Genomic DNA, 27974 nt, shown 5'->3' on the forward strand with positions numbered 1-27974 from the left:
AAACAGTAATTGATTTTAAACTTACAAACCTATTGACGACAATCATTAGACAGCCAAGGGCCAAAGGTCATTTGTATTTTTATAGGAATTACTGGTTAATTTGCTTGTGTCGGGACTCTGGGGCCTGTGAGATTGGAATTGACCGCGCACCAGCCCAGGGTTTTATATTGGGCAGCACGGTAGCATTGTGGATAGCACAATCGCTTCACAGCTCCAGGGTCCCAGGTTCGATTCCGGCTTGGGTCACTGTCTGTGCGGAGTCTGCACATCCTCCCCGTGTGTGCGTGGGTTTCCTCCGGGTGCTCCGGTTTCCTCCCACAGTCCAAAGATGTGCGGGTTAGGTGGATTGGCCATGATAAATTCCCCTTAGTGTCCAAAATTGCACTTAGTGTTGGGTGGGGTTACTGTGTTATGGGGATAGGGTGGAGATGTTGACCTTGGGTAGGGTGCTCTTTCCAAGAGCCAGTGCAGGCTCGATGGGCTGAATGGCCTCCTTCTGCACTGTAAATTCTAAAAATAACCATGTCTTCATTCAGAAGATGTCGAATCTTTGGAATGCTTTATTCCCGCCTGAGAGATGTGGTACTCTGTCACTGAGTACATTTGTAGCTTAAAATCGAGAGATATTTAGGCACCAATGGAGTTGACAGGTAGAACGGGAAAGTAGAGATAGAAGATCAGCCATTATCCTACTGAATGGGGAAGTTGGTTCGATGAGCTGAATAGCCTTGTCCCACAGGTTCAGTTGCAAGTGGAAACCAGCGAAAAACTGAAGGCAAGGGTCTATTTATGGAAAGTAGTGAATTAAAAGACATTTCAATACATGTATTGCAGAGAATCTTTATTTGATTGAGAAAAATCCAAAGTAAAATTGGAGAACATCCATGAAACCAAGTAATTTATCAGATGATGGAGATTGAGAGGAAATGCAACACATTTACAATGAGTAATATCACCACATAGAGGAACAATGATTGAGACAATCATCAAGGCAACAACATAAAGAATATAACATTGATGGGAAGATTAATCAAGCCCACAACATCCCTCATGATGGCCAGAACATCATGGCTATGCATCCCCCTTTAGCAGGTCAAAGAAATAATTTTCAGCAATGTCTTCACGGAGAGAGGGAGAGACGAAGAGTAAGAGAGAGACAGACAGACAGATATTCAGTGAGAGATAGATAGGGAATTCCAGAGCTCAGCGGCCCCCAGGCAGCTGAATGTAGGGCCGTCAATGTTGGAGCGATGGAAATTGAATTATGCTCAAGAGGTCAGAATTTGAGGAGCGCAAAGATCTCTGAGAGTTTTGGAGCTGAAGGAGATACAGAGATAGGGAGGGTTGTCGGGGCCGGAGGAGGTGACAGAGGTATGGACGGTTGTAGGGGCTAGAGGAGGTGACAGAAATAGGGAGGACTGTAGGCGCTGGAGGAGGTTACAGTGATAGAGAGGGTTGGAGGGGCTAGAGGAGGTTACAAAGATTGAGGGGGGGGTGAGAACAAGGATGATTTGAAGACAACACAGGAAACTTTGGTAATGGAGGCTTTACTGAACCAGACACAAGGAAGGTCAGAGAGCAGAGGTGTTGTTGAGGTGTGAGTTGGGATGAGGAGCAGCAGGGTGGAGGATGAGATGAAGTTAATGGAGGGTAGGAGCTTGTTTGAATAGTTGATTCTAGAGAGAGTAAACAAATAGCCAACGGTTTCAGCAGTGGATAAAATGACGGAGATGGACATTGTTCCAAAGGTGGAGAAGCTGAAATGTACAAAGTTGGATAGCAAACAGGCGTCCCTTTCTCAGAGAAACATGCACAGACGTGACCTTTGATACAGTGTGGCGGTTTATCAGTTACTGAGAATGGGCTGTGAGGGGCAGATTCAAGCAACAAATATCCCTCACACACAATTTCCCAGCCAGATTCCATCCTCCGAACTGGATTCAGATCAGTAATGGGTGAGCCTTGCAAAGATATGCTCGCCATTCTGGGGTCTGTAATCACCGATGCCTGCAAAGAGAAACGAGATTTAAAATCAGATGCACACCTCCAAATGATGACTAACTGGAAAAGAAAGGAAGGAGCAAATGGAGAGAAGGAAGAGGGACAGAAAGAAGGTGTCTTGAAGGGTATTGCCGATAAATTACTGGACTAATAATTCAGAGTACAGAAGTGTAGGAGTTATGGTACTGGATTAATGATCAAGGGTACAGTAGGGGGTATGTTACTGCACAAATAATCAAGGGTACAGTAGTGTAGGGGTTATGGTATTGGATTAGTAATTGAGGGTATAGTAGTGTCGGGGTCATGTCACTGGATTAATAGCCTGGATTGTTCCAAAAGTGAAGAATCTGGAGAAGCTGAAGTTTACAAAGTTGGAGAGCAAACAGGAGTCCCTTTCCCAGAGAAACGTATACAGATATGACCTTCAACACAGCGAGGCGGTTAATCAATAGTGTAGGGAGTAAATTACTAAAATAATCCAGGATACAGTACTGTCAATTTACGTTAGTGGATTAATAATCCAGGGTACAGTAGTGTAGGAGTAATGTGACTCGATTAATAATCCAGGGTACAGTAGTGTAGGAGTAATGTGACTCAATTAATAATCCAGGGTACAGGTTTCCGGTGGAGGCGATGACGTAGGAAGCCGCACATTTGGGAGCTCCCGTTTTAAACGGACTTTTCGGCTCTTTTTAGAGCCCAAAACGGAAATTTTTCGACGTCTCCCGGTGGGAGAAGGTGTGCTGATCGACTTTCCCCGCAGTCCATGACTCGAACTCGGAGTGGAAAGGGGGAAAAACGGCAGCAGCTCCCCAGAAAAAACAGGGGAAGGAATCCAAGATGGCGGCCGGCGGAGCTCCAGAGGAGTGGAAGCAGTGGGCCCAGGAGCAACAAGCTGCTCTCCTGCGCTGTTTTGCAAACTTCAAGGCTGAGGTACTGAGCTCTCTGCAGGAAATGAACAGAAGGCTCTCAGAGATTCAGACGACCCAGGGTGCTGCCATCAAGGAGTTGCAGACGCAGACCACTGAGGAGGAGGCCGGGATCCTCGTGAGTAAGGCGGAGGGACATGAGGCACTCCACAAGAAGTGGCAGGAACGCTTCGAGGAGCTTGATCACCGCATGAGGCGGAAAAATCTGCGGATCTTGGGCCTTGCGGAGGGGCTGGAGGGGTCGGACCTGACAACCTACGTGGCTACGATGCTGAACTCGCTAGTGGGGGCCGGGTCTTTCCATCTGCCCTTGAAGCTGGAGGGAGCACATAGAGTACTGGCCAGGAGGCCTAAGGAGAATGAAACCCCGCATGCGGTGCTGGTGAGGTTCCACCGGTTCAGTGATCGGGAGTGTGTGCTGCACTGGGCCAAGAAGGTGAAGAGCAGCAATTGGGAGAATGGGGTAGTACGGATCTACCAGGATTGGAGTGCGGAGGTGGCTAAGCGGCGGTCTGGGTTTAATCGGACGAAAGAGGTGCTTTACAAGAAAAAGATAAAGTTCGGAATGTTGCAGCCTGCACGCCTGTGGGTAACTTATTCGGACCGGCATTATTATTTTGATTCCCCGGAGGAGGCGTGGGCCTTCGTGCGGATGGAGAAACTGGACTTGAACTAGGGGTTGGGGGTTGCGGGGTCATTTGTAATACTTTATTGCTGGATTCTGCTGTTGCTGTGTTCTCTTTTTTTGTACTTTTGCAATTTTGATATGGTTATTTATGGGGGTGTTGTTCTGTTCTTTTTTTTGCTGTGGGGCATTGTTTGAGTTTTGTATCTTGTGGGGAGGGTTGGGGGGGTCTGTTGTGTTCTCTGTCGGCTTGGGGGTATGGAGTGGGGCTGGTATTTGGGAGCTGCGTCAGAAGGGTGTGGTGGGGCAGTGCGAAAGCGCGGGCTTTCCTCTGGTTTCCCGCGCTGCGGGGCTGGGGGGTGGAGACGATGACGGGGGGAGGCGGGGCCTTAACTGGTTCTTCCCCGCGCTGGAGCGGTGCCTGGAGGAGGGATAGATTGGGGGATGATCCCACTTTGGGAGGGGTCGGGTTATTGGCGGGAGTTTCCGGGGTCAGCAGAAATTAGTTGACCCACGGTAGTACAATGGAGGACGGTTCGCGGCTAGGAGGGTTCCTAGCCTGGGGAGGAAGGGGGGGGGGGGGAAAGGGGAATACCGTGTTGCTGCTGGTGGGGTCAGGGAGGAGCTGGTATGGGCTGGGGGAACAGAGGTGAGGTGTTGTCGCTGTGGGGACTGGGTCGGGCAGGGGGTGCTGGCCTGGGGCGGGCAGTCGACGGGCTATGGCTAGTCGACGGGGTAGGGGGGGCGGAACGCCCTCTGATTCGGTTGGTCACCTGGAATACGAGAGGATTGAATGGGCCGGTGAAGAGGTCGAGGGTACTTGCTCATCTGAAGGGGCTAAAGGCAGATGTGGCAATGCTTCAGGAGACCCACCTGAAGGTGGCGGACCAGGTCCGTCTGAGGAAGGGATGGGTGGGGCAGGTTTTCCACTCTGGGTTGGATGTGAAGAACCGGGGAGTGGCGATTCTGGTGGGGAAAAATGTGTCGTTTGAGGCATCGGAGGTGGTGGCGGATAAGGGGGGTAGGTTTGTAATGGTTAGGGGCAGGCTCCAAGGAGAGAAGGTGGTACTTGCTAGTGTGTATGCCCCAAATTGGGATGATGCGGGCTTTATGAGGCGTATGTTGGGACGGGTCCCGGATCTGGAGGCGGGAGGTCTGATCATGGGGGGGGGACTTCAATACGGTGTTGGATCCTTCACTGGATCGGTCCAGCTCTAGGATGGGTAGGAGGCCGGCGGCGGCCAAGGTACTGAGAGGTAATTGGACCAGATGGGTGGGGTGGATCCATGGAGGTTTGTGAGGCCGAGGGCACGGGAGTACTCTTTCTTCTCCCACGTACATAGGGTCTAGTCTCGGATAGACTTCTTCGTGGTGAGTAGGGGACTGATTCCGAGAGTGGAGGAGGCCGAGTATTCGGCCATTGCAATCTCCGACCACGCTCCGCATTGGATAGAGTTGGAGATGGGGGAGGTGTGGGATCAGCGCCCATTGTGGCGGTTGGATGTGGGGTTGTTGGCGGAGGAGGAGGTGTGTAAGAGGGTCCGGGCAAGTATTGAGGTGTACCTCGAGGTGAATGATACGGGGGAGGTTCAGGTGGGGGTAGTCTGGGGTGGTCTGGGAAGCCCTGAAGGCAGTGATTCGTGGGGAGCTGATATCTATCCGGGCACACAGGGAGAGGAGCGAGAGGAGTGAGAGGGATAGACTGGTGGGAAAGATGCTGGAGGTAGACAGGAGGTACGCAGAGGCACCAGAGGAGAGACTGTTGGGGGAGAGGCGCAGCCTGCAGGCTATATTTGATTTGCTGACCACTATAGTCAGTGGAGGCACAGGGGAGGAAGGCACAAGGGGCAGTGTACGAACATGGTGAAAAGACGAGTACGATGCTGGCTCATCAGCTCCGCAAGCGGGATGCGGCTAAGTAAATTGCTGGAGTGAGAGACAAGAGTGGGAATGTGGTGCGGAAGGGGGTAGAGGTGAATGAGGTCTTCAAGGACTGAGTTAAGAAACAGGAAAGGAGAGGTCACCCTGTTAGGGCTTTTCTATAGGCCTCCGAAAAGTTCCAGAGATGTAGAGGAAAGGATTGCAAAGATGATTCTGGATAGGAGCGAAAATAACAGGGTAGTTGTTATGGGGGACTTTAACTTTCCAAATATTGACTGGAAACACTATAGTTCGAGTACTTTAGATGGATCCGTTTTTGTCCAATGTGTGCAGGAGGGTTTCCTGATGCAGTATGTAGATAGGCCAACAAGAGGCGAGGCCATATTGGATTTGGTACTGGGTAATGAACCAGGACAGGTGTTAGATTTGGAGGTAGGTGAGCATTTTGGTGATAGTGACCACAATTCGATTACGTTTACTTTAGCGATGGAAAGGGATAGGTATAAACCGCAGGGCAAGAGTTATTGCTGGGGGAAAGGCAATTATGATGCGATGAGGCAAGACTTAGGATGCATCGCCTGGAGTGGAAAACTGCAGGGAATGGACACAATGGAAATGTGGAGCATGTTCAAGGAACAGCTACTGCGTGTCCTTGATAAGTATGTACCTGTTAGGCAGGGAGGAAGTGGTCGAGTGAGGGAACCATGGGTTACTAAAGCAGTTGAATCATTTATCAAGAGGAAGAAGGAGGCTTATGTGAAGATGAGACGTGATGGTTCAGTTGGGTCACTTGAGAGTTACACGTTACGTCAGTATTCACACAGGAAAAAGACAAAGTTGTCGAGGGGAATACTGAAATACAGGCTACTAGACTAGAAGGGCTTGAGGTTCATAAGGAGGAGGTGTTAGCGATTCTGGAAAGTATGAAAATAGATAAGTCCCCTGGGCCGGATGGGATTTATCCTAGGATTCTCTGGGAAGCTAGGGAGGAGATTGCTGAGCCTTTGGCTTTGATCTTTAAGTCATCTTTGTCTACAGGAATAGTGCCAGAGGACTGGAGGATAGCAAATGTTGTCCCCTTGTACAAGAAGGGGAGTAGAGATAACCCCAGTAACTACAGGCCAGTGAGCCTTACTTCTGTTGTGGGAAAAGTCTTGGAAAGGTTTATAAGAGATAGGATGTATAATCATCTGCAAAGGAATAATTTGATTAGAGATAGTCAACATGGTTTTGTGAAGGGTAGGTCGTGCCTCACAAACCTCATTGAGTTCTTCGAGAAGGTGACCAAACAGGTGGATAAGGGTAAAGCAGTTGATGTGGTGTATATGGATTTCAGTAAAGCGTTTGATAAGGTTCCCCACAGTAGGCTATTGCAGAAAATACAGAGGCATGGGATTCAGGGTGATTTAGCAGTTTGGATCAGAAATTGGCTAGCTGATAGAAGACAAAGAGCGGTGGTTGATGGGAAATGCTCTGACTGGTGTCCAGTTACTAGTGGTGTGCCACAAGGATCTGTTTTGGGGCCGTTGCTGTTTGTCATTTTTATAAATGACCTGGAGGAGGGCGTAGAAGGATGGGTGAGTAAATTTGCAGATGACACTAAAGTCGGTGGAGTTGTGGACAGTGGAGAAGGATGTTACAAGTTACAGAGGGACATAGATAAGCTGCAGAGCTGGGCTGACAGGTGGCAAATGGAGTTTAATGCAGAAAAGTGTGAGGTGATTCATTTTGGAAGGAATAACAGAAAGGCAGAGTACTGGGCTAATGGTAAGATTCTTGGTAGTGTGGACGAGCAGAGAGACCTCGGTGTCCATGTCCATAGATCCCTGAGAGTTGCCACCCAGGTTGAGAGGGTTGTTAAGAAGGCGTACGGTGTGTTAGCTTTTATTGGTAGAGGAATTGAGTTTCGGAGCCATGAGGTCATGTTGCAGTTGTAGAAAACTCTGGTGCGGCCGCATTTGGAGTATTGTGTGCAGTTCTGGTCGCCACATTATAGGAAGGATGTGGAAGCATTGGAAAGGGTACAGAGGAGATTTACAAGAATGTTGCCTGGTATGGAGGGAAGATCATATGAGGAACGGCTGAAGGACTTGAGGCTATTTTCGTTAGAGAGAAGAAGGTTAAGAGGTGACTTAATTGAGGCATACAAGATGATCAGAGGATTAGATAGGGTGGACAGTGAGAGCCTTTTTCCTCGGATGGTGATGTCTAGCACAAGGGGACATAGCTTTAAATTGAGGGGAGATAGATATAGGACAGATGTCAGAGGTAGGTTCTTTACTCAGAGAGTAGTAAGGGTGTGGAATGCCCTGCCTGCAACAGTAGTGGACTCGCCAACACTAAACGCATTCAAATGGTCATTGGATAGGCATATGGACGATAAGGGAATAGTATAGAAGAACTTTAGAGGGGTTTCACAGGACGGCGCAACATCGTGGGCCGAAGGGCCTGTACTGCGCTGTAATGTTCTATGTTCTATGTTCCATGTACTGGTCGGAGCCAACGGGGGAGAGGAGGGGAATGGAGAGGTTCCTCGATGGGCTTTCTTTCCCGAAGGTGCAGGAGGAGCAGGTGGAGGGGTTGGGTGCGCCGATTGAGCTGGAGGAGCTAGTTAAGGGGATCGGGCATATGCAGTCAGGGAAGACACCGGGGCCGGATGGGTTCCCGGTGGAATTTTATAAAAAGTTTGTGGACCTAGTGGGCCCCTTAATGAAGCGTGGGAAGGGGGGACTTTGTCCCCGACGATGTCGCTGGTGCTGATCTCGTTAATTTTAAAGAGGACAAGGACCCCTAGCAGTGTGGTTCATACAGGCCCATATCTCTCCTCAACGTAGATGCCAAGGTGCTGGCAAAAATCCTGGCCACCAGGATAGAGGACTGTGTGCCGGGGTTGTACACGAGGACCAGACAGGTTTTGTGAAGGGAAGGCAGCTGAACACGAATGTGCGGAGATTGTTGAATGTCATCATGATGCCGGCGATTGAGGGGGAGGCAGAGATAGTGGTGGCGCTGGATGCGGAGAAGGCCTTCGATAGAGTGGACTGGGGGTACTTATGGGAGGTGTTGGGGAGGTTTGGATTTGGTGAAGGGTTTATTAGATGGGTAAGGCTGCTATTTGAGGCCCCGATGGCGTGCGTGGCCACGAATGGAAGGAGGTTGGAGTACTTCCGGCTTTACCGAGGGACCAGGCAGGGTTGCCCCCGTCCCCCTTGTTGTTTGCACTGGCAATCGAGCCGCTGGCAATGGCGTTGAGGGATTCAGAGAGGTGGAGGGGTTTGGTGCGAGGTGGGGAGGAGCATAGGGTGTCGTTGTATGCCGATGACCTGTTACTGCATGTGGCGGACCCGGTGGGAGTGATGCCGGGGGTGATGGAGCTGCTAGCTGAGTTTGGGACCTTTTCAGGTTATAAACTAAATTTAGGCAAGAGTGAGGTGTTTGTGGTGCACCCTGGAGACCAGGAGGAAGGAATTGGTAGGCTCCCGCTTAGACGGGCAGGGGAGAGCTTTAGGTACCTGGGGGTGCAGGTGGCCAGGGACAGGGGAACTCTTCACAAACATAATTTCACCAGACTTGTAGATCACATGGAGGAGGAGTTCAAGAGGTAGGACATGCTGCCATTGTCGTTGGCGGGGAGGGTACAGTCCGTCAAAATGACGGAGGTTCCGAGGTTCTTGTTCTTCTTTCAGTGCCTGCCCATTTTTATCCCCAGGGCCTTCTTTAGGAGAGTGACTAGCAGTATTTTGAGCTTTGTGTGGGCACATGGGACTCCGAGAGTGAAGAGGGTGTTCCTGGAGCGAGGGAGGGATAGAGGCTGGCTGGCGCTGCCCAAACTTTTGTGGTACTATTGGGCGGCCAATGTGTCAATGGTGCGTAAATGGGTGATGGAGGGGGGAGGGGCGGCATGGAAAAGAATGGAGAAGGCGTCATGTAGAGGTACGAGCCTGAGTGCCATGGCAACGGTGCCGTTGCCGCTCTCCCCTAAGAGGTTTACCACAAGCCCGGTGGTGGCGGCGACCCTAAGAATCTGGGGACAGTGGAGACGGCATAGGGGGGGAAACAGTGGGCTCGATGGAGGTTCCATTGGGTGGCAATCATCGGTTCATCCCAGGGAACAGGGATGGGGGATTTAGGGGGTGGCAAAGGGTGGGCATCAGTAAATTGAGGGACCTGTTTATTGGCGGGAGGTTTGCGGGCCTGGGGGAACTGGAAGATAAATTTGGGCTTCCCAAAGGGAACATGTTCAGATACTTGCAGGTAAAGGCGTTTGCTAGGCGACAGGTAGAGGGATTCCCTTTGCTGCCCTCGCGGGGGACGATGGACAGAGTGCTTTCGGGGGTGTGGGTCAGAGAGGGGAAGGTGTCTGACATCTATAAGGTAATGCAGGAGGTGGAGGAGTCGTCAGTGGAGGAGCTGAAGGCTAAATGGGAGGAGGAACTCGGGGAGGAGATAGAGGACGGGATTTGGGCGGATGCCTTGGAGAGAGTCAACTCTTCCTCCTCATGTGCAAGGCTTAGTCTCATCCAATTTAAGGTGCTGCACCGGGCCCACATGTCCGGGACTAGGATGAGTAGGTTCTTTGGGGGTGAGGACAGGTGCACCAGATGTTCGGGGAGTCTAGCGAACCACGCCCATATGTTCTGGGCATGCCCAGCACTGGAAGAATTCTGGAAGGGGGTGGCGGGGACGGTGTCGAGGGTGGTTGGATCCAGAGTCAAACCAGGGTGGGGACTCGCGATGTTTGGAGTTGCGGTAGAGCCGGGAGTGCAGGAGGCGAAAGAGACCGTTGTCCTGGCCTTTGCGTCCCTAGTAGCCCGACGAAGGATCTTGGTGCAGTGGAAGGATGCGAGGCCCCCAAGTGTGGCGACCTGGATCAGTGACATGGCGGGATTTATAAAATTGGAAAAGGTCAAATTTGCCCTGAGAGGATCAATACAAGGGTTCTATAAACAATGGCAGCCTTTTCATTACTTCCTGGCTCAAAGATAGGTATCTTGGTCAATAGCAGCAGCAACCCGGGGAGAGGGCGGGGTTGGGGGGGGGCAGTTAAGGGTGGGGGGGGGGGTGTTCCTTATTGTAGTTTCTATTATGTAACTTAATATTGTGTTAATTTGCATTGTTGTTAATATGCTGTGTTGTTCATGGAGGTGGGGCGAATGTTTATGATTGCTAGTATTATTGTTATTTTTGGTATTTTATTCTGGTTCGTTGTTGTTGTATAAAAAAATAATCCAGGGTACAGTTGTGTAGGAGTAATGTGACTCGATTAATAATCCAGGGTACAGTTGTGTAGGAGTAATGTGACTCGATTAATAATCCAGGGTACAGTTGTGTAGGAGTAATGTGACTCGATTAATAATCCAGGGTACAGTAGTGTAGGAGTAATGTGACTGGATTAATAATCCAGGGACAGTAGTGTAGGAGTAATGTCACTCGATTAATAATCCAGGGTACAGTTGTGTAGGAGTAATGTGAGTCAATTAATAATCCAGGGTACAGTTGTGTAGGAGTAATGTGACTCGATTAATAATCCAGGGACAGTAGTGTGGGAGTAATGTGACTCAATTAATAATTCAGGGGACAGACTGTAGGAGTAATGTGACTGGATTAATAATCCAGGGTACAGTAGTGTGGGAGTAATGTGACTCAATTAATAATCCAGGGACAGTAGTGTGGGAGTAATGTGACTCGATTAATAATCCAGATACAGTAGTAAGGAGTAATGTGACTCAATTAATAATCCAGGTACAGTAGTGTAGGAGTAATGTGATTCAATTAATAATCCAGGTACAGTAGTGTAGGAGTAATGTGATTCAATTAATAAACCAGGGTACAGTAGTGTGGGAGTAATGTGACTCAATTAATAATCCAGGGACAGCAGTGTTTGAGTAATGTGACTCGATTAATAATCCAGATACAGTAGTAAGGAGTAATGTGACTCAATTAATAATCCAGGTACAGTAGTGTAGGAGTAATGTGATTCAATTAATAATCCAGGAACAGTAGTGTAGGAGTAATGGGACTCAATTAATAATCTAGGGTACAGTAGTGTAGGAGTAATGTGACTCAATTAATAATCCAGGTACAGTAGTGTAGGAGTAATGCAATTGAATTAATAATCCAGGGTACAGTAGTGTAGGAGTAATGTGACTCAATTAATAATCCAGGTACAGTAGTATAGGAGTAATGTGACTCAATTAATAATCTAGGTACAGTAGTGTAGGAGTAATGCGATTCAATTAATAATCCAGGGTACAGTAGTGTAGGAGTAATGTGACTCAATTAATAATCCAGGTACAGTAGTGTAGGAGTAATGCGATTCAATTAATAATCCAGGGACAGTAGTGTAGGAGTAATGTGACTCAATTAATAACTAGGGAACAGACTGTCGGAGTAATATGACTCGATTAATAATACATGTACAGTAGTGTAGGAGTAATGCGATTCAATTAATAATCCAGGGTACAGTAGTGTAGGAGAAATGCGATTCAATTAATAATCCAGGGTACAGTAGTGTAGGAGTAATGTGACTCAATTAATAACTAGGGAACAGACTGTCGGAGTAATATGACTCGATTAATAATCCATGTACAGTAGTGTAGGAGTAATGCGATTCAATTAATAATCCAGGGTACAGTAGTGTAGGAGTAATGCGATTCAATTAATAATCCAGGGTACAGTAGTGTAGGAGTAATGTGACTCAATTAATAACTAGGGAACAGACTGTCGGAGTAATGTGACTCGATTAATAATCCAGGTACAGTAGTGTAGGAGTAATGCGATTCAATTAATAATCCAGGGTACAGTAGTATAGGAGTAATGTGATTCAATTAATAATCCAGGTACAATAGTGTCGGAGTAATGTGATTCAATTAATAATCCAGGTACAGTAGTGTAGGAGTAATGTGATTCAATTAATAATCCAGGTACAGTAGTGTCGGGGTAATGTGATTCAATTAATAATCCAGGGACAGTAGTGTGGGAGTAATGTGATTCAATTAATAATCCAGGGACAGTAGTGTGGGAGTAATGTAATTCAGTTAATAATCCAGGGTACAGTAGTGTAGGAGTAATGCGACTCAATTAATAACTAGGGAACAGACTGTCGGAGTAATGTGACTCGATTAATAATCCAGGTACAGTAGTGTAGGAGTAATGCGACTCAATTAATAACTAGGGAACAGACTGTCGGAGTAATGTGACTCGATTAATAATCCAGGTACAGTAGTGTAGGAGTAATGCGATTCAATTAATAATCCAGGGTACAGTAGTATAGGAGTAATGTGACTCAATTAATAATCCAGGGACAGTAGTGTGGGAGTAATGTGACTCAATTAATAATCCAGGGACAGTAGTGTAGGAGTAATGTGACTGGATTAATAATCCAGGGTACAGTAGTGTAGGAGTAATGTGACTCAATTAATAATCCAGGGTACAGTAGTGTAGGAATAATGTGACTCAATTAATAATCCAGGGTACAGTCGTGTAGGAATAATGTGACTCAATTAATAAACCAGGGTACAGTAGTGTAGGAATAATGTGACTCAATTAATAATCCAGGGAACAGACTGTCGGAGTAATGTGACTCGATTAATAATCCTGGGACAGTAGTGTAGGAATAATGTGATTAAATTAATAATCCAGGGTACAGTAGTGTAGGAGTAATGTGACTCAATTAATAATCCATGGACAGTAGTTTAGGAGTAATGTGATTCAATTAATAATCCAGGGAACAGACTGTCGGAGTAATGTGACTCAATTAATAATCCAGGGTACAGTAGTGTAGGAGTAATGTGACTCGATTAATAATCCAGGGGACAGACTGTAGGAGTAATGTGGCTCAATTAATAATCCAGGGTATAGTACTGTAGGGATTATGTCACTGGATTAATAAACCAAGACACATTAGGTTAGGAGTAATGTGACTCGGTTAATAATCCAGGGAACAAACTGTAGGAGTAATGTGACTCAATTATTAATCCAGGGATCATACTGTAGGTGTAATGTGACACAGTTAATAATCCAGGGTACAGTAGTGTATGAGTAATGTGACTCAATTAATAATCCTGGGAACAAACTGTAGGAGTAATGTGACTCAATTAATAATCCAGGGTACAGTAGTGTAGGAGTAATGTGAATGGATTCATAATCCAGGGCACAGTAGTGTAGGAGTAATGTCACTCAATTAATAATCCAGGTACAGTAGTGTAGGAGTAATGTGACTGGATTAATAATCCAGTGAACAGACTGTCGGAGTAATGTGACTCGATTAATAATCCAGGGTACAGTAGTGTAGGAGTAATGTGACTCGATCAATAATCCAGGGAACAGTAGTGTAGGAGTAATGTGACTGGATTAATAATCCAGGGAACAGACTGTCGGAGTAATGTGACTCGATTAATAATCCAGGGTACAGTAGTGTAGGAGTAATGTGACTCGATCAATAATCCAGGGTACAGTAGTGTAGGAGTAATGTGACTTGTTTAATAATCCAGGGTACAGTAGTGTAGGAGTAATGCGACTCAATTAATAATCCAGGTACAGTAGTGTAGGAGTAATGTGACTTGATTAATAATCCAGGGTACAGTAGTGAAGGAGTAATGCGATTCAATTAATAATCCAGGGTACAGTAGTGTAGGAGTAATGCGACTCAATTAATAATCCAGGTACAGTAGTGTAGGAGTAATGTGACTCAATTAATAATCCAGGGTATAGTACTGTAGGGATTATGTCACTGGATTAATAAACCAAGACACATTAGGTTCGGAGCAATGCGACTCAATTAATAATCCAGGGAACAAACTGTAGGAGTAATGTGATTCAATTAATAATCCAGGGTACAGTAGTGTAGGAGTAATGTGACTCGATTAATAATCCAGGGAACAGACTGTCGGAGTAATGTGATACAATTAATAATCCAGGTACAGTAGTGTAGGAGTAATGTGACTCAATTAATAATCCAGGGTATAGTACTGTAGGGATTATGTCACTGGATTAATAAACCAAGACACATTAGGTTAGGAGTAATGTGACTCGGTTAATAATCCAGGGAACAAACTGTAGGAGTAATGTGATTCAATTAATAATCCAAGGTACAGTAGTGTAGGAGTATTGTGACTCGATTAATAATCCAGGTACAGTAGTGTAGGAGTAATGTTACTGGATTAATAATCCAGGGTACAGTAGTGTAGGAGTAATGCGACTCAATTAATAATCCAGAGTACAGTAGTGTATGAGTAACGTGACTCAATTAATAATCCAGGTACAGTAGTGTAGGAGTAATGTGACTCAATTAATAATCCAGGTACAGTAGTGTAGGAGTAATGTGACGCAATTAATAATCTAGAGTACAGTAGTGTATGAGTAATGTGACTCAATTAATAATCCAGGTACAGTAGTGTAGGAGTAATGTGACTCAATTAATAATCCAGTTACAGTAGTGTGGGTGTAATGTGATTCAATTAATAATCCAGGGAACAGACTGTATGAGTAATGTGACTCAATTAATAATCCAGGGTAAAGTAGTGTAGGAGTAATGTACCTCGATTAATAATCCAGAGTACAGTAGTGTATGAGTAACGTGACTCAATTAATAATCCAGGTACAGTTGTGTAGGAGTACATAGAACAGTACAGCACAGAACAGGCCCTTCGGCCCTCGATGTTGTGCCGAACAATGATCACCCTACTTAAACCCACGTAACCCGTATACCCATAACCCAACAATCCCCCCATTAACCTTACACTACAGGCAATTTAGCATGGCCAATCCACCTAACCCGCACATCTTTGGACTGTGGGAGGAAACCGGAGCACCCGGAGGAAACCCACGCACACACGGGGAGGACGTGCAGACTCCACACAGACAGTGACCCAGCCGGGAATCGAACCTGGGACCCTGGAGCTGTGAAGCATTGATGCTAACCACCATGCTACCGTGAGACCACAAAGTAATGTGACTCAATTAATAATCCATGGTATAATACTGTAGGGATTATGACACTGGATTAATAAACCAAGACACACAATGTTAGGAGTAATACGACTCGATTAATAATCCAGGGAACAGACTGTATGAGTAATGTGACTCAATTAATAATCCAGGGTAAAGTAGTGTAGGAGTAATGTGCCTCGATTAATAATCCAGGTACAGTAGTGTAGGAATAATGTGACTGGATTAATATTCCAGGGTACAGTAGTGTAGGAGTAATGTGACTCGATTAATAATCCAGGTACAGTAGTGTAGGAGTAATATGCCTCGATTAATAATCCAGGTACAGTAGTGTAGGAGTAATGTGACTGGATTAATATTCCAGGGTACAGTAGTGTAGGAGTAATGTGACTCGATTAATAATCCAGGGTACAGTAGTGTAGGAGTAATGTGAGTCGATTAATAATCCAGGGTAAAGTAGTGTAGGAGTAATGTGACTGGATTAATAATCCAGGGTACAGTATGTTAGGAGTAATGTGACTGGATTAATAATCCAGGGTACAGTAATGTAGGAGTTATGTTACGGGGTTAATAATCTAGAATACAGTACAGTAGATATTGTTACTGGATAAATAATCCAGAGTACAGTAGTGTTGTGATTTATGTTATTGGATTAATAATCCAGGGTACCGTCGTGTTGGGATTATGTTACTGGACAAATGATCCAAGGTACAGTCGTGTAGCGATTTATGTTATTGAATAAATAATCCAGGTACAGTAGTGTTGGAGTTATGTTACTGGATTAATAATCCAGGTACAGTAGTGCAGGGGTTATGTTACTGGACTAATATAAATCCTGGGTACAGTATTATAGGGATTATGTGACTGGACCAATATAAATCCTGGGTACAGTATTATAGGGATTATGTTACTGGACCAATATAAATCCAGGGTAAAGTATTGTAGGGATTATGTTACTGGGTCAATATAAATCCAGGGTACAGTATTATAGGGATTATGTTACTGGACCAATATAAATCCAGGGTACAGTATTGTAGGGATTATGTTACTGGACCAATATAAATCCAGGGTACAGTATTGTAGGGAATATGTTACTGGGTCAATATAAATCCAGGGTACAGTATTATAGGGATTATGTTACTGGACCAATATAAATCCAGGGTACAGTATTATAGGGATTATGTTACTGGACCAATATAAATCCAGCGTACAGTATTATAGGGATTATGTTACTGGACCAATATAAATCCAGGGCACAGTATTGTAGGGAATATGTTACTGGGTCAATATAAATCCAGGGTACAGTATTATAGGGATTATGTTACTGGACCAATATAAATCCAGGGTACAGTATTGTAGGGATTATGTTACTGGACTAATATAAATCCAGGGTACAGTATTATAGGGATTATGTTACTGGACCAATATAAATCCAGGGTACAGTATTATAGGGATTATGTTACTGGACCAATATAAATCCAGGGTACAGTATTATAGGGATCATGTTACTGGACCAATATAAATCCAGGGTATAGTATTATATGGATTATGTTACTGGACCAATATAAATCCAGGGTACAGTATTAGAGGGAATCTGTTACTGGACCAATATAAATCCAGGGTACAGTATTATAGGGATTCTGTTACTGGACCAAAATAAATCCAGGGTACAGTATTATAGGGATTATGTTACTGGACCAAAATAAATCCAGGGCACAGTATTATAGGGATTCTGTTACTGGACCAATATAAATCCAGGGTACAGTATTATAGGGATTCCGTTACTGGACCAATATAAATCCAGGGTACAGTATTATAGGGATTATGTTACTGGACCAATATAAATCCAGGGTACAGTATTATAGGGATTATGTTACTGGACCAAAATAAATCCAGGGTACAGTATTAGAGGGATTATGTTACTGGGTCAATATAAATCCAGCATACAGTATTATAGGGATTATGTTACTGGACCGTTATAAATCCAGGGTACAGTGTTATAGGGATTATGTTACTGGACCAATATAAATTCAGGGTACAGTATTATAGGGATTATGTTACAGGACCAATATAAATCCAAGGTACAGTATTATAGGGATTATGTTACTGGACCAATATAAATCCTGGGTACAGTATTATAGGGATTATGTTACTGGACCAATATAAATCCAGGGTACAGTATTATGGGGATCATGTTACTGGACCAATATAAATCCAGGGTACAGTATTATAGGGATTATGTTACTGGACCAATATAAATCCAGGGTACAGTATTATAGGGATTATGTTACTGGACCAAAATAAATCCAAGGTACAGTATTATAGGGATCATGTTACTGGACCAATATAAATCCAGGGTACAGTATTATAGGGATTATGTTACTGGACTAATATAAATCCAGGGTACAGTATTATAGGAATTATGTTACTGGACCAATATAAATCCAGGGTACAGTATTATAGGAATTATGTTACTGGACTAATATAAATCCAGGGTACAGTATTATAGGAATTATGTTACTGGACCAATATAAATCCAGGGTACAGTATTATAGGAATTATGTTACTGGACTAATATAAATCCAGGGTACAGTATTATAGGAATTATGTTACTGGACCAATATAAATCCAGGGTACAGTATTATAGGAATTATGTTACTGGACCAATATAAATCCAGGGTACAGTATTATAGGGATTATGTTACTGGACCAATGTAAATCCAGGGTACAGTATTATAGGGATCATGTTACTGGACCAATATAAATCCAGGGTACAGTATTATAGGAATTATGTTACTGGACCAATATAAATCCAGGGTACAGTATTATAGGGATTATGTTACTGGACCAATGTAAATCCAGGGTACAGTATTATAGGGATTATGCTACTGGACCAATATAAATCCAGGGTACAGTATTGTAGGGACTATGTTACTGGACCAATATAAATCCAGGGTATAGTATTGTAGGGATTATGTTACTGGACCAATATAAATCCAGGGTACAGTATTATAGGGATTATGTTACTGGACCAATATAAATCCAGGGTACAGTATTATAGGGATTATGTTACTGGACCAATATAAATCCAGGGGACAGTATTGTAGGGATTATGTTACTGGACCAATATAAATCCAGGGTACAGTATTATAGGGATTATGTTACTGGACCAATATAAATCCAGGATACAGTATTATAGGGATTATGTTACTGGACCAATATAAATCCAGGGTACAGTATTATAGGGATTATGTTACTGGACCAATATAAATCCAGGGTACAGTATTATAGGGATTATGTTACTGGACCAATATAAATCCAGGGTATAGTATTGTAGGGATGCTGTTACTGTACCAAAGTAAATCCAGGGGACAGTAGTGTCAGGGTTATGTTATTGGATTAATAATCCAAGGTACAGTATAGTAGGGATTCTGGTACTGGGTTAATAATCCAGGGTACAGTAGTGTAGGGGTTATGGTGCTGTGTTAATAATTCAGGGTACAGTATCGTAGGGGTTATGGTGCTGGATTAATAATTCAGGGTACAGTAGTGTTGGGGTTATGGTGCTGGATTAATAATTCAGGGTACAGTAGTGTAGGGATTCTGGTACTGTGTTAATAATTCAGGGTACAGTATAGTAGGGATTCTGGTACTGGGTTAATTATCCAGGGTACAGTGGTGTAGGGGTTATGGTGCTGGATTAATAATTCAGGGTACAGTAGTGTAGGGGTTATGGTGCTGGATTAATAATTCAGGGTACAGTACTGTAGGGATTATGGTACTGTGTTAATAATTCAGAGTACAGTAGTGTAGGGGTTATGGTACTGTGTTAATTATCCAGGGTACAGTATAGAAGGGATTCTGGTACTGTGTTAATAATTCAGGGTACAGTAGTGTAGGGATTCTGGTACTGTGTTAATAATCCAGGGTACAGTAGTGTAGGGATTCTGGTACTGTGTTAATAATCCAGGGTACAGTAGTGTCGGGATCATGTCACTGATTTAATAATCCAGAGTATGGTAGTGTAGATTTGTTTACTGGACTAATTTTGTATTTTACACTATTGTATGGCCCATGTCAGGTTTCAACCTGTAATTCTTACCCTGATCCAGTGGTCTTGATCCATTTAACAGCTGCCAGTACGTTCTGTCTTGACTGGAAGATGATAGGCCCCTCACCATGGTCAGAGAGGGCCCCCACAGCGTCATTGTGACTGTAAAACTTTAAATAGAGAACATGCATGAGTCAGACTGACAATCCGACTGAGCAAGTGTAGAATTACAGCCATTGTTATTGTCACTCGCCCACTCTCTTTTTCTTTGTCCCTTTCCCTTGTTATGTCTGTCCCTCCATCTTGCTCTCTCGGAAAAATTAATTGCAGCATAACAGGCTAGAAGGCGATTTGCTCAGGCTGGCATGGCCAAAAGAGTTTGATGAACGTAGGAACTTTATATATTATGTAGGGGGCAGCATGGTGGCCGAGTGGTTAGCACAGCTGCCTCACGGCGCCGAGGTCCCAGGTTCGATCCCGGCTCTGGGTCATTGTCCGTGTGGAATTTGCACATTCTCCCCGTGTTTGTGTGGGTTTCGCCTCCACAACCCAAAGATGTGCAGGTTAGGTGGATTGGTCACGCTAAATTGCCCCTTAATTGGAAAAAATTAATTGGATACTCTAAATTAAAATATATTTATATATATATATATATATATGTATATGTATATTGTATCATGTATCTAATGCAGTAATGTTTTAAAAATAATTTAGGTTAAGATATCCAGATTATGAACATGATTCTCTGTCTGCTGATGACAGCATCAGGAAACGCGATTGGGCGAAGAATCGGTTTTGATGCTGGAATCATGGCGGGCGCTGTTTTCGCTCCAATTCACAATTCTCTGGATTTACGTACAGTAAACACCGTTGGCATATCATTAGCGGTACTGACCCAGTATTCTCTGGGGCCGTCAGGATTCTCCGCCTCAACTGGGGGAATGCCTGACGGCGAGGTTCACTTATGCTTTTAAAAATTGAGAAATAGCCCCAATGCTAATGAGGGAGAGAGAGGAGGTAGGACACAGAGAGGTGCGACCAGGGCTGCCTGTCCTGACACTGGCAGGGCTGGTTGGGGGTGAGGAGGGGGGCGGGCCATGGGGCAAGGATGACCCCACATGGGACTGGGGCAGACCACAGCATGGACCGTCATTGCCATCTTGCTGCGCTCCCGACTGACCACCTACCTTGGCCCCTGGTTCAGTAGAGTGACACCGGCCATATGGGTGCCCGCTCCTCACCATCCGCATACCCGGAGCATACCGCTGGCATGGGCAGCAGCAGCCAATGGTATCTCTGGCAGCAGGGATGGGCACCACGGCCAGAGGCTCCCATGGGGCCGGGCGCCGATAGGGCCAGTGGTGCGGGGGTGGGGGAGGTGGGGTACATACAGGTGCAGGGTCTGCAGTGTCAACTAGGGCCACTCTGTAGCCTGACAGCCTCGGTTGGACACAGGGGTCTGCACCATACTAACATGTCAGCATTTCACCCCTTGCAGACAATGGATATTGGAATACAACCAGCGATGGTGTCCTTTCTCCTAGTCGCCGCAGTCCTGGGGGGTGCATTGTGGCTGTACGAGCTGGAGCTGCTCAAGGAGCAGGATGCTGCAGCAGCGGAGCCTGTCCCAGAGGAACAGGAGACAGCTGCTGATGATGGCGAGCCGGCTGCACAACAGGCCGAGGATGAGGTGCAAAGGAGGTGCCGCATGAGGCATCGTGTGTACTGGCAGTGCCTGTCCTTTGGGGACTTGGCGGACCGGGCATGTCGTCAAAGGCTGAACAGGTGGACAGTGCGACATATCTGTCAATCATGGCGTACCTTGGATCGTGGGGACTGGGGGAGGACAACTGCTCCCGGTAACCGTCAAGGTGACGGTCGGCCTGAACGTTTACATCTTGGAGTCCTTCCAGACGTTGAGTGGGGACCTGACGGGATCTCACAGACCTCGATGCACAGGTGCACCTGCACAATCATGGAGACCCTGTATGCCCAGGCGGCTCAATACCTCCACATCAATGTGGACCGAGCCCACTGGATACCAGGCAGCAGGGTTCACCACCACTGCTGAATCCAGGGGGTGATCGACAGGATACATGTCCCCCTATGAGCACCTACAGATGACAGGCTGCCCTACAAACCAAAAGGGGTTCCACTCGATGAACGTGCAGCTGGTGTGCGACCATTAGCTGGGCATCATGCACATCTGCGCCCGATACCCTGGCAGTGTGCATGGTGTCTTCATACTGGCACACTCGACAATTCCCAGCTTCTTCGAATTTACCCCAACTACGGGGGTTGGCTCCTGGGCGACAGGGGTTATCCTCTGCGGTCGTGGCTGATACCCATCCGCAGGTCACAGACTGACGCAGAGACCCGCTACAACAATACACATACAGTGACAAGGGGTGAGATCGAGTTGTGCTTCGGCATCCTGAAGATGCGGTTCAGTTGCCTGGACCACTCTGGAGGCCCTCCAGTATGACACTAGGAGGGTTATCTTCATCGTGGTGGCCTGCTGCATCCTCCACAACATCGTGCAGCAGAGGGGCGACGTGCTGGAGGATGAGGGTGAACGCCAGACTTTGTCCAATGAAGAGGTTGCAGGGGAGGGGAAGGATGGCCAAGACATGGGACCCAGGCAGACACGGGAGGTTGCACAATGTGTGCGCCAGGGCCAATGCACACGGGAGAGAGAAGGGCCTCTTAAGAATCTACAAGGTCATCCATGTGCAGATCCACAAGAGATGGGTGAGATCCTAAACGAATATCTCTCATCGATATTTGCTGTTGAGAAAGCTATGAATATTGGGGAACTTGGGGAAATAAATAGTGATGTCTTGAGGAGTGTACATATTACAGAGAAGGAGGTGCTGGAAGTCTTAAAGCGGATCAAGGTAGGTAAATCCCAGGGACCTGATGAAATGTATCCCAGGTTGTGGGAGGCTAGGGAGGAAATTGAGGGTCCCCTAGCAGACATATTTGAATTGTCGGCAGCCACAGGTGAGGTGCCTGAAGATTGGCAGGGTAGCAAATGTGCTTTGTTCAAGAAGGGCTTCAGGGAAAAGCCTGGGGACTACAGACTGGTGAACCTAACGTCTGTGGTGGGTAAATTGTTAGATGGTATTCTGAGAGACAGGATCTACAGGCATTTAGAGAGGAAAGGACTAATTAGGGACAGTCAGTATGGCTTTGTGAGTGGAAAAGCATGTCTCATGAATTTGATTGAGTTTTTTGAATGGGTAACTAAGAAGGTAGATGAGGGCAGTGTTGTCAACGCTGTCTACATGGACTTTAGAAAGGCCTTTGACGAGGTACCACATGATAGATTGTAGCTGGTGGCTTCAGTGGCCAGGGCACCCGGCCTGAATCTGTACATTCTGCCTGAATCTGTAAGCCACTGAGACTTAACTTTAAAAATAAATTACATTTCACTTGGGTGTGAGTACTTTTCTCAATTGAAAGTTTAGAAGTAGATAGGAATGTAAGCTCAGAGACCTTGGGCGCGATTCTCCGCTCCCCACGTCGGGTGGGAGAATCGCGGGAGGGCCGGGCGACTTACGACACGGCGCCCTAGCACCCCCCGCGATTCTCCCACACCCCGCTCGGAGAATCGGCGCTCACCGTTTTTCACGGCGACTGGCGATTCTCCGGCCTGGATGAGCCGAGCGGCCTGACGTTCCCTACCGGTTCACGCCGGCGGCAACCACACCTGGTTGCTGCCGTTGTGAACATGGCACCAAAGTTTCGTTTGTGACTTGTGGGGGGCGGAAAGGGTACTGAGCACCACGGCCGTGCTCTGGAGGGGACTGGCCCGCGATCGGTGTCCACCGATCGTCGGGCCGGCGTCTCCAAGAGACGCACTCTTTCCCCTCCGCCGCCTCGCAAGATCAAGCCACCACGTCTTGTGGGGCAGCGGAGGGGAAGACGGCAACCGCACATGCGCGGGTTGGAGCCGGCCAACCTGCGCATGCGAGTTCACGACGGCCTTCCCGATGCCGCGCGGGAGCGGAGAATTCCGCCCGTAAGCTCAGAGACCTTTACTTTTAGTCCTGTTTAACTGTTAATTGAAAAGCTGTTTTTTTTCCTTAATGCGGTTAATCCTGAGTTAATAATAATGTTTGTTTTAATATAAATGTCCTTTGTTGTCAATGGAATTGCTCCTGGAATGAATGAAGTGTCCTTTCCTCAAAGCATGCAAATTGAAAAGTTATCGGGATCTTGTCCAGCTTCCGAAATAAATTGGGGTCTGCTCTCATTACTGTGCCAAAAAGGGTGAGACAGACAGAAATGAACAGAGATAGATACAGAAAGATGAAGTGTGAGATACCGAAAAAACACAAAACAGGAAGTATAAGAGAGTCAGTGGGAGTGAGATCTTCAGAGAGTGAGAGAAAGTGGGAAGGAGAAAGAAACAGAGAGAGAGAGACTGACGAAGAAAGCAAAGTAAGAGAGGGGGAAAGAGAGACAGAGAAAGAGTCAAAGAAATAAAGAGATGAGATACAGAAACTGACATGACGGGCAGAGAGGTGTAGATGGCGAGAGAGAGAGAGAGGAGAGACCGACAGAGAGACAGAGTGAGTCAGAGAGAAGAGACAGAGAGACTGACAGAGACAGAGAGAAACAGGGCAGCACAGTAGCACAGTGATCAGCACTTTCTTCACAGCGCCAGGGACCCAGGTTCGATGCCCGGTTTGAGTCACTGTCTGTGCAGAGTCTGCACAAGCTCCCCGTATCTGCATGGGTTTCCTCCGGAAGCTCCGGTTTCATCCCACAAGTCCTGAAAGATGTGGGGCGCGATTCTCCGCTCCCGTGCGGCATCGAGAAGGCCGTCGTGAACTTGGCCGAGTTTCACGACGGCGTCGGAGGCCGCTCCTCGCACCATATTCACCCCCTCCCAGGGGGCTAGGAGCGGCGTGCCATAAATCACGGCCGCCGGGAATGACGCGGCCGGCGCGCCTAATGACGTCAGCCGCGCATGCGCAGGTTGGCCGGCTCCAACCCGTGTATGCGCAGTTGCCGTCTTCCCCTCCACTGCCCCGCAAGACGTGGCGGCTTGATCTTGCGGGGCGGCGGAGGGGAAAGAGTACGTCCCTTGGAGACGCCAGCCCGATGATCGGTGGGCACCGATCGCAGTCCAGTCCCCTCCCGAGCACGGCCGTGGTGCTCACTCCCCTCTCCGCCGCCCACAAGTCGCCGACGTGAACAGGTCGGGAACGTCAGGCCGCTCAGCCCATCCGGGCTGGAGAATCGCCAGTCGCCGTGAAAAACAGCAAGCGGCGATTCTCTGAGCGGGGGGGGGGTGGGAGAATCGCGGGGGGTGCCAGGGCGGCGTGTCGTGATTCGCCCGGCCCTCCCGCGATTCTCCCACCCGGCGTGGGGAGCGGAGAATTGCGCCCGTGCTGTTAGATAATTTGGACTTTCTGAATTCCCCCTCCGTGTACTCGAACAGGTGCCGGAGTGTGGTGTTAAGATTTTCATAGTAACTTCATAAGCCTACTTGTGACACGAAGGGGCTGGTTTGGCACACTGGGCTAAATCGCTGGCTTTTAAAGCAGTCCAAGGCAGGCCAGCAGCACGGTTCAATTCCCGTGCCAGCCTCCCCGAACAGGTGCCGGAACGTGGCGACTAGGGGCTTTTCACAGTAACTTCATTGAAGCCTACTCATGACAATAAGCGATTTTCATTTTTCATTTCATTAATACAGAGGGAGACCGAGCGACATCAAGAAACAGAGCAAGATAGAGAGAAACAGAGGGGCCGAGAGCAAGAAACAGAAACAGACAGTGAGACATAGAGAGAGAAACAGAAGGAGACAGAGGGAGACAGAGCGAGAAACAGAAGGAGACAGAGGGAGACAGAGCAAGAGAGAGACAAACAGAGTGAGAGAGAGACAAAAGGAGTCAGAAAAAGACCAAGTGAGGGAGAGAGTGACAGTGAGACAGAGGGCGGGATTCTCCATTAGACGGCGCTGAAATCGGGAAATGCGATTGGGCATTCCAGCGCCAAAATCATGGTGGGCACTGATTTGACGTCAAATTGTGATTCTCCGTCACCTCGAAAATGCGTCAATGCATTTCAGTCTGTAGGCACCGCTTGCATTTCATTAGCGGGCCCGACCCAGTACTCTCCAGGACCTCAACGATTCTCCGCCTACAATTGGCCGAGTTCCCGATGGCGCAGTTCACTTGTTTTTTTAAATCGTGAAACCGGTGTGGCGGCTGCTGAGGGAGAGAGAGGGGGTATGGAAAGTTTCCAACATCGCCATAGTTTGCTGACCTTTGTGCCGCTGGCTGCGGGGCATCTGCCAGGTCCGGGGGGAGTAGTGGGGGTGGCCAGAAGGTGGCCTGGGATGGGCAGAAATGGATCGCCATTGCTGCAGCCGGCAAGGCAGCCATGCAGCTGCACACACTGCAAACAGACCACTTTGAACCTGGTACCACAGATCGTATAGGTGTTCCCTCAAGACACACACCCCCCCCCACTCCCCCGGGTGCCCTCTGGCTCCAGATGACCCATCAGCTGCATGGCCGTGCTTCAGCACAACTAATGTCATCATTGTGGCTGGAATAAATGTGTGTGGGGAGTGTAATGTGTATGTGCAGCTGCAATTTGTCAGCCTGCTGAGTGTTAATCACGGACCCGGCAACTCCTGCACCGTTTTTCATCGGAATCGATTGTGTCCCACATGGCACCGGTGAAGTGATATGCCCTGTCACACACACACACTATTACACTCTTCCCCCAACCCTTCCCACAGTGTGATAGTACATGAAGACCCTATGCCCAGCCAGGCAACACCAGGGAGATTCCTGGCACTGGCGACAGCATTGTGCCTACCTGAATCGCACAGGATACAGACGTTGGGCCTCCTCCAGCACCTGGATCAGGCGACTGCCTCTTGGCACAGTCACATTCACCGCATCACTGAATGCATGGTTCACTCCATCCTCAATGTTATACTCAACTTTGATGGGAACAGCACTGGTAACAGGCTCTAAGGTGGTGCTGGTCTCCGGTAAAGTCAGATTATCTACAGACAGGTAGAAAAAGAGAGAGAGGCACAGGTGTGCGACAGGTCAATTCATAAAACAGGGAAGCCACGCATGGAAAATCAATGCCAAAATGGCGAGAAATAAGATGGAAGCCGGAAAATAGTGGCACAAATCATTCCAAATTACATCACAGGTTCAAAAGGTCGCAAACAATGTAAAGCAAAATTTAAAAGAGGGTCAGGGCTGAGAGAGAGCTGCACTGTCAGAGGGTCAGTAAGTACTGAGGGAGCGCTGCATTGTCAGAGGGTCAGTAGTGAGGGAGTGCTGCACTGTCAGAGGGTCAGTACTGAGGGAGAGCTGCACCATCAGAGGGTCAGTACTGAGGGAGCACTGCACTGTCAGAGGGTCAGTACTGAGGGAGTGCTGCACTGTCAGAGGGTCAGCACTGAGAGAGTGCCGCATTGTCAGAGGGTCAGCACTGAGGGAGCGCTGCACTGTCAGAGGGTCAGCACTGAGAGAGTGCCGCATTGTCAGAGGGTCAGCACTGAGGGAGCGCTGCACTGTCAGAGGTCAGTACTGAGTGAGTGCTACATTGTCAGAGGGTCAGTACTGAGCGAGTGCTACATTGTCAGAGGGTCAGTACTGATGGAGCGCTGCATTGTCAGAGGGTCAGTACTGAGGGAGCGCTGCATTGTCAGAGGGTCAGTACTCAGGGAGCGCTGCACTGTCAGAGGGTCAGTACTCAGGGAGCGCTGCACTGTCAGAGGGTCAGTACTGAGGGAGTGCTGCACTGTCAGAGGGTCAGTACTGAGGGAGTGCTGCACTGTCAGAGGGTCAGTACTGAGGGAGTGCTGCACTGTCAGAGGGTCAGTACTCAGGGAGCGCTGCACTGTCAGAGGGTCAGTACTGAGGAAGCGCTGCACAGTCAGAGGGTCAGTACTGAGGGAGTGCTGCACTGTCAGAGGGTCAGTACTGAGGGAGTGCTGCACTGTCAGAGGGTCAGTTCTGACAGAGTGCTGCATTGTCGGAGGGTCAGTACTGAGGGAGTGCTGCACTGTCAGAGGGTCAATACTGAGGGAGCACTGCTTTGTCAGAGGGTCAGTACTCAGGGAGCGCTGCACTGTCAGAGGGTCAGTACTGAGGAAGCACTGCACTGTCAGAGGGTCAGTGCTGAGGGAGTGCTGCACTGTCAGAGGGTCAGTACTGAGTGAGTGCTGCACCCTCAGAGGGTCAGTACTGAGGGAGTGCTGCACTGTCAGAGGGTCAGTACTGAGAGAGTGCTGCACTGTCAGAGGGTCAGTACTGAGGAAGGACTGCATTGTGAGAGGGTCAGTACTGAGGAAGCGCTGCATTGTGAGAGGGTCAGTATTGAGGAAGCGCTGCATTGTGAGAGGGTCAGTACTGAGGAAGCAGTGCATTGTAAGAGGTGTCATCGGAGTGGACCTTTAAGAAAGAATTTTGTCTTATCACACGGCTTCACTGATGTCATTTTGTGGGTGGAGCTGAGCTGTGGATGTGAGTTTTTTTTAGTTCCATTTTCATTT

The 27974-nt window shown here is 47.3% G+C and overlaps 1 protein-coding gene across 1 annotated transcript in view; it reads right to left on the reverse strand.

Annotated features, from left to right (window-relative positions):
• Positions 1 to 824: 824 nt before the first annotated feature.
• LOC119974273 (cobalamin binding intrinsic factor-like) overlaps positions 825 to 27974 on the reverse strand; it is a 29318-nt gene continuing 2168 nt past the window's right edge. Inside the window, exons 2-4 of the mRNA XM_038813043.1 lie at positions 26276 to 26468; positions 19487 to 19605; positions 825 to 2007 (exon numbers count right to left, since the gene is read on the reverse strand). Of these exons, the coding sequence (XP_038668971.1) occupies positions 1946 to 2007; positions 19487 to 19605; positions 26276 to 26468 (374 nt within the window). The 3' untranslated portion in view covers positions 825 to 1945. The remainder of the gene's footprint in view (positions 2008 to 19486; positions 19606 to 26275; positions 26469 to 27974) is intronic.

Source organism: Scyliorhinus canicula, chromosome 12, assembly GCF_902713615.1.
Source record: "Scyliorhinus canicula chromosome 12, sScyCan1.1, whole genome shotgun sequence".
NCBI classification, from domain to species: Eukaryota; Metazoa; Chordata; class Chondrichthyes; order Carcharhiniformes; family Scyliorhinidae; genus Scyliorhinus; species Scyliorhinus canicula.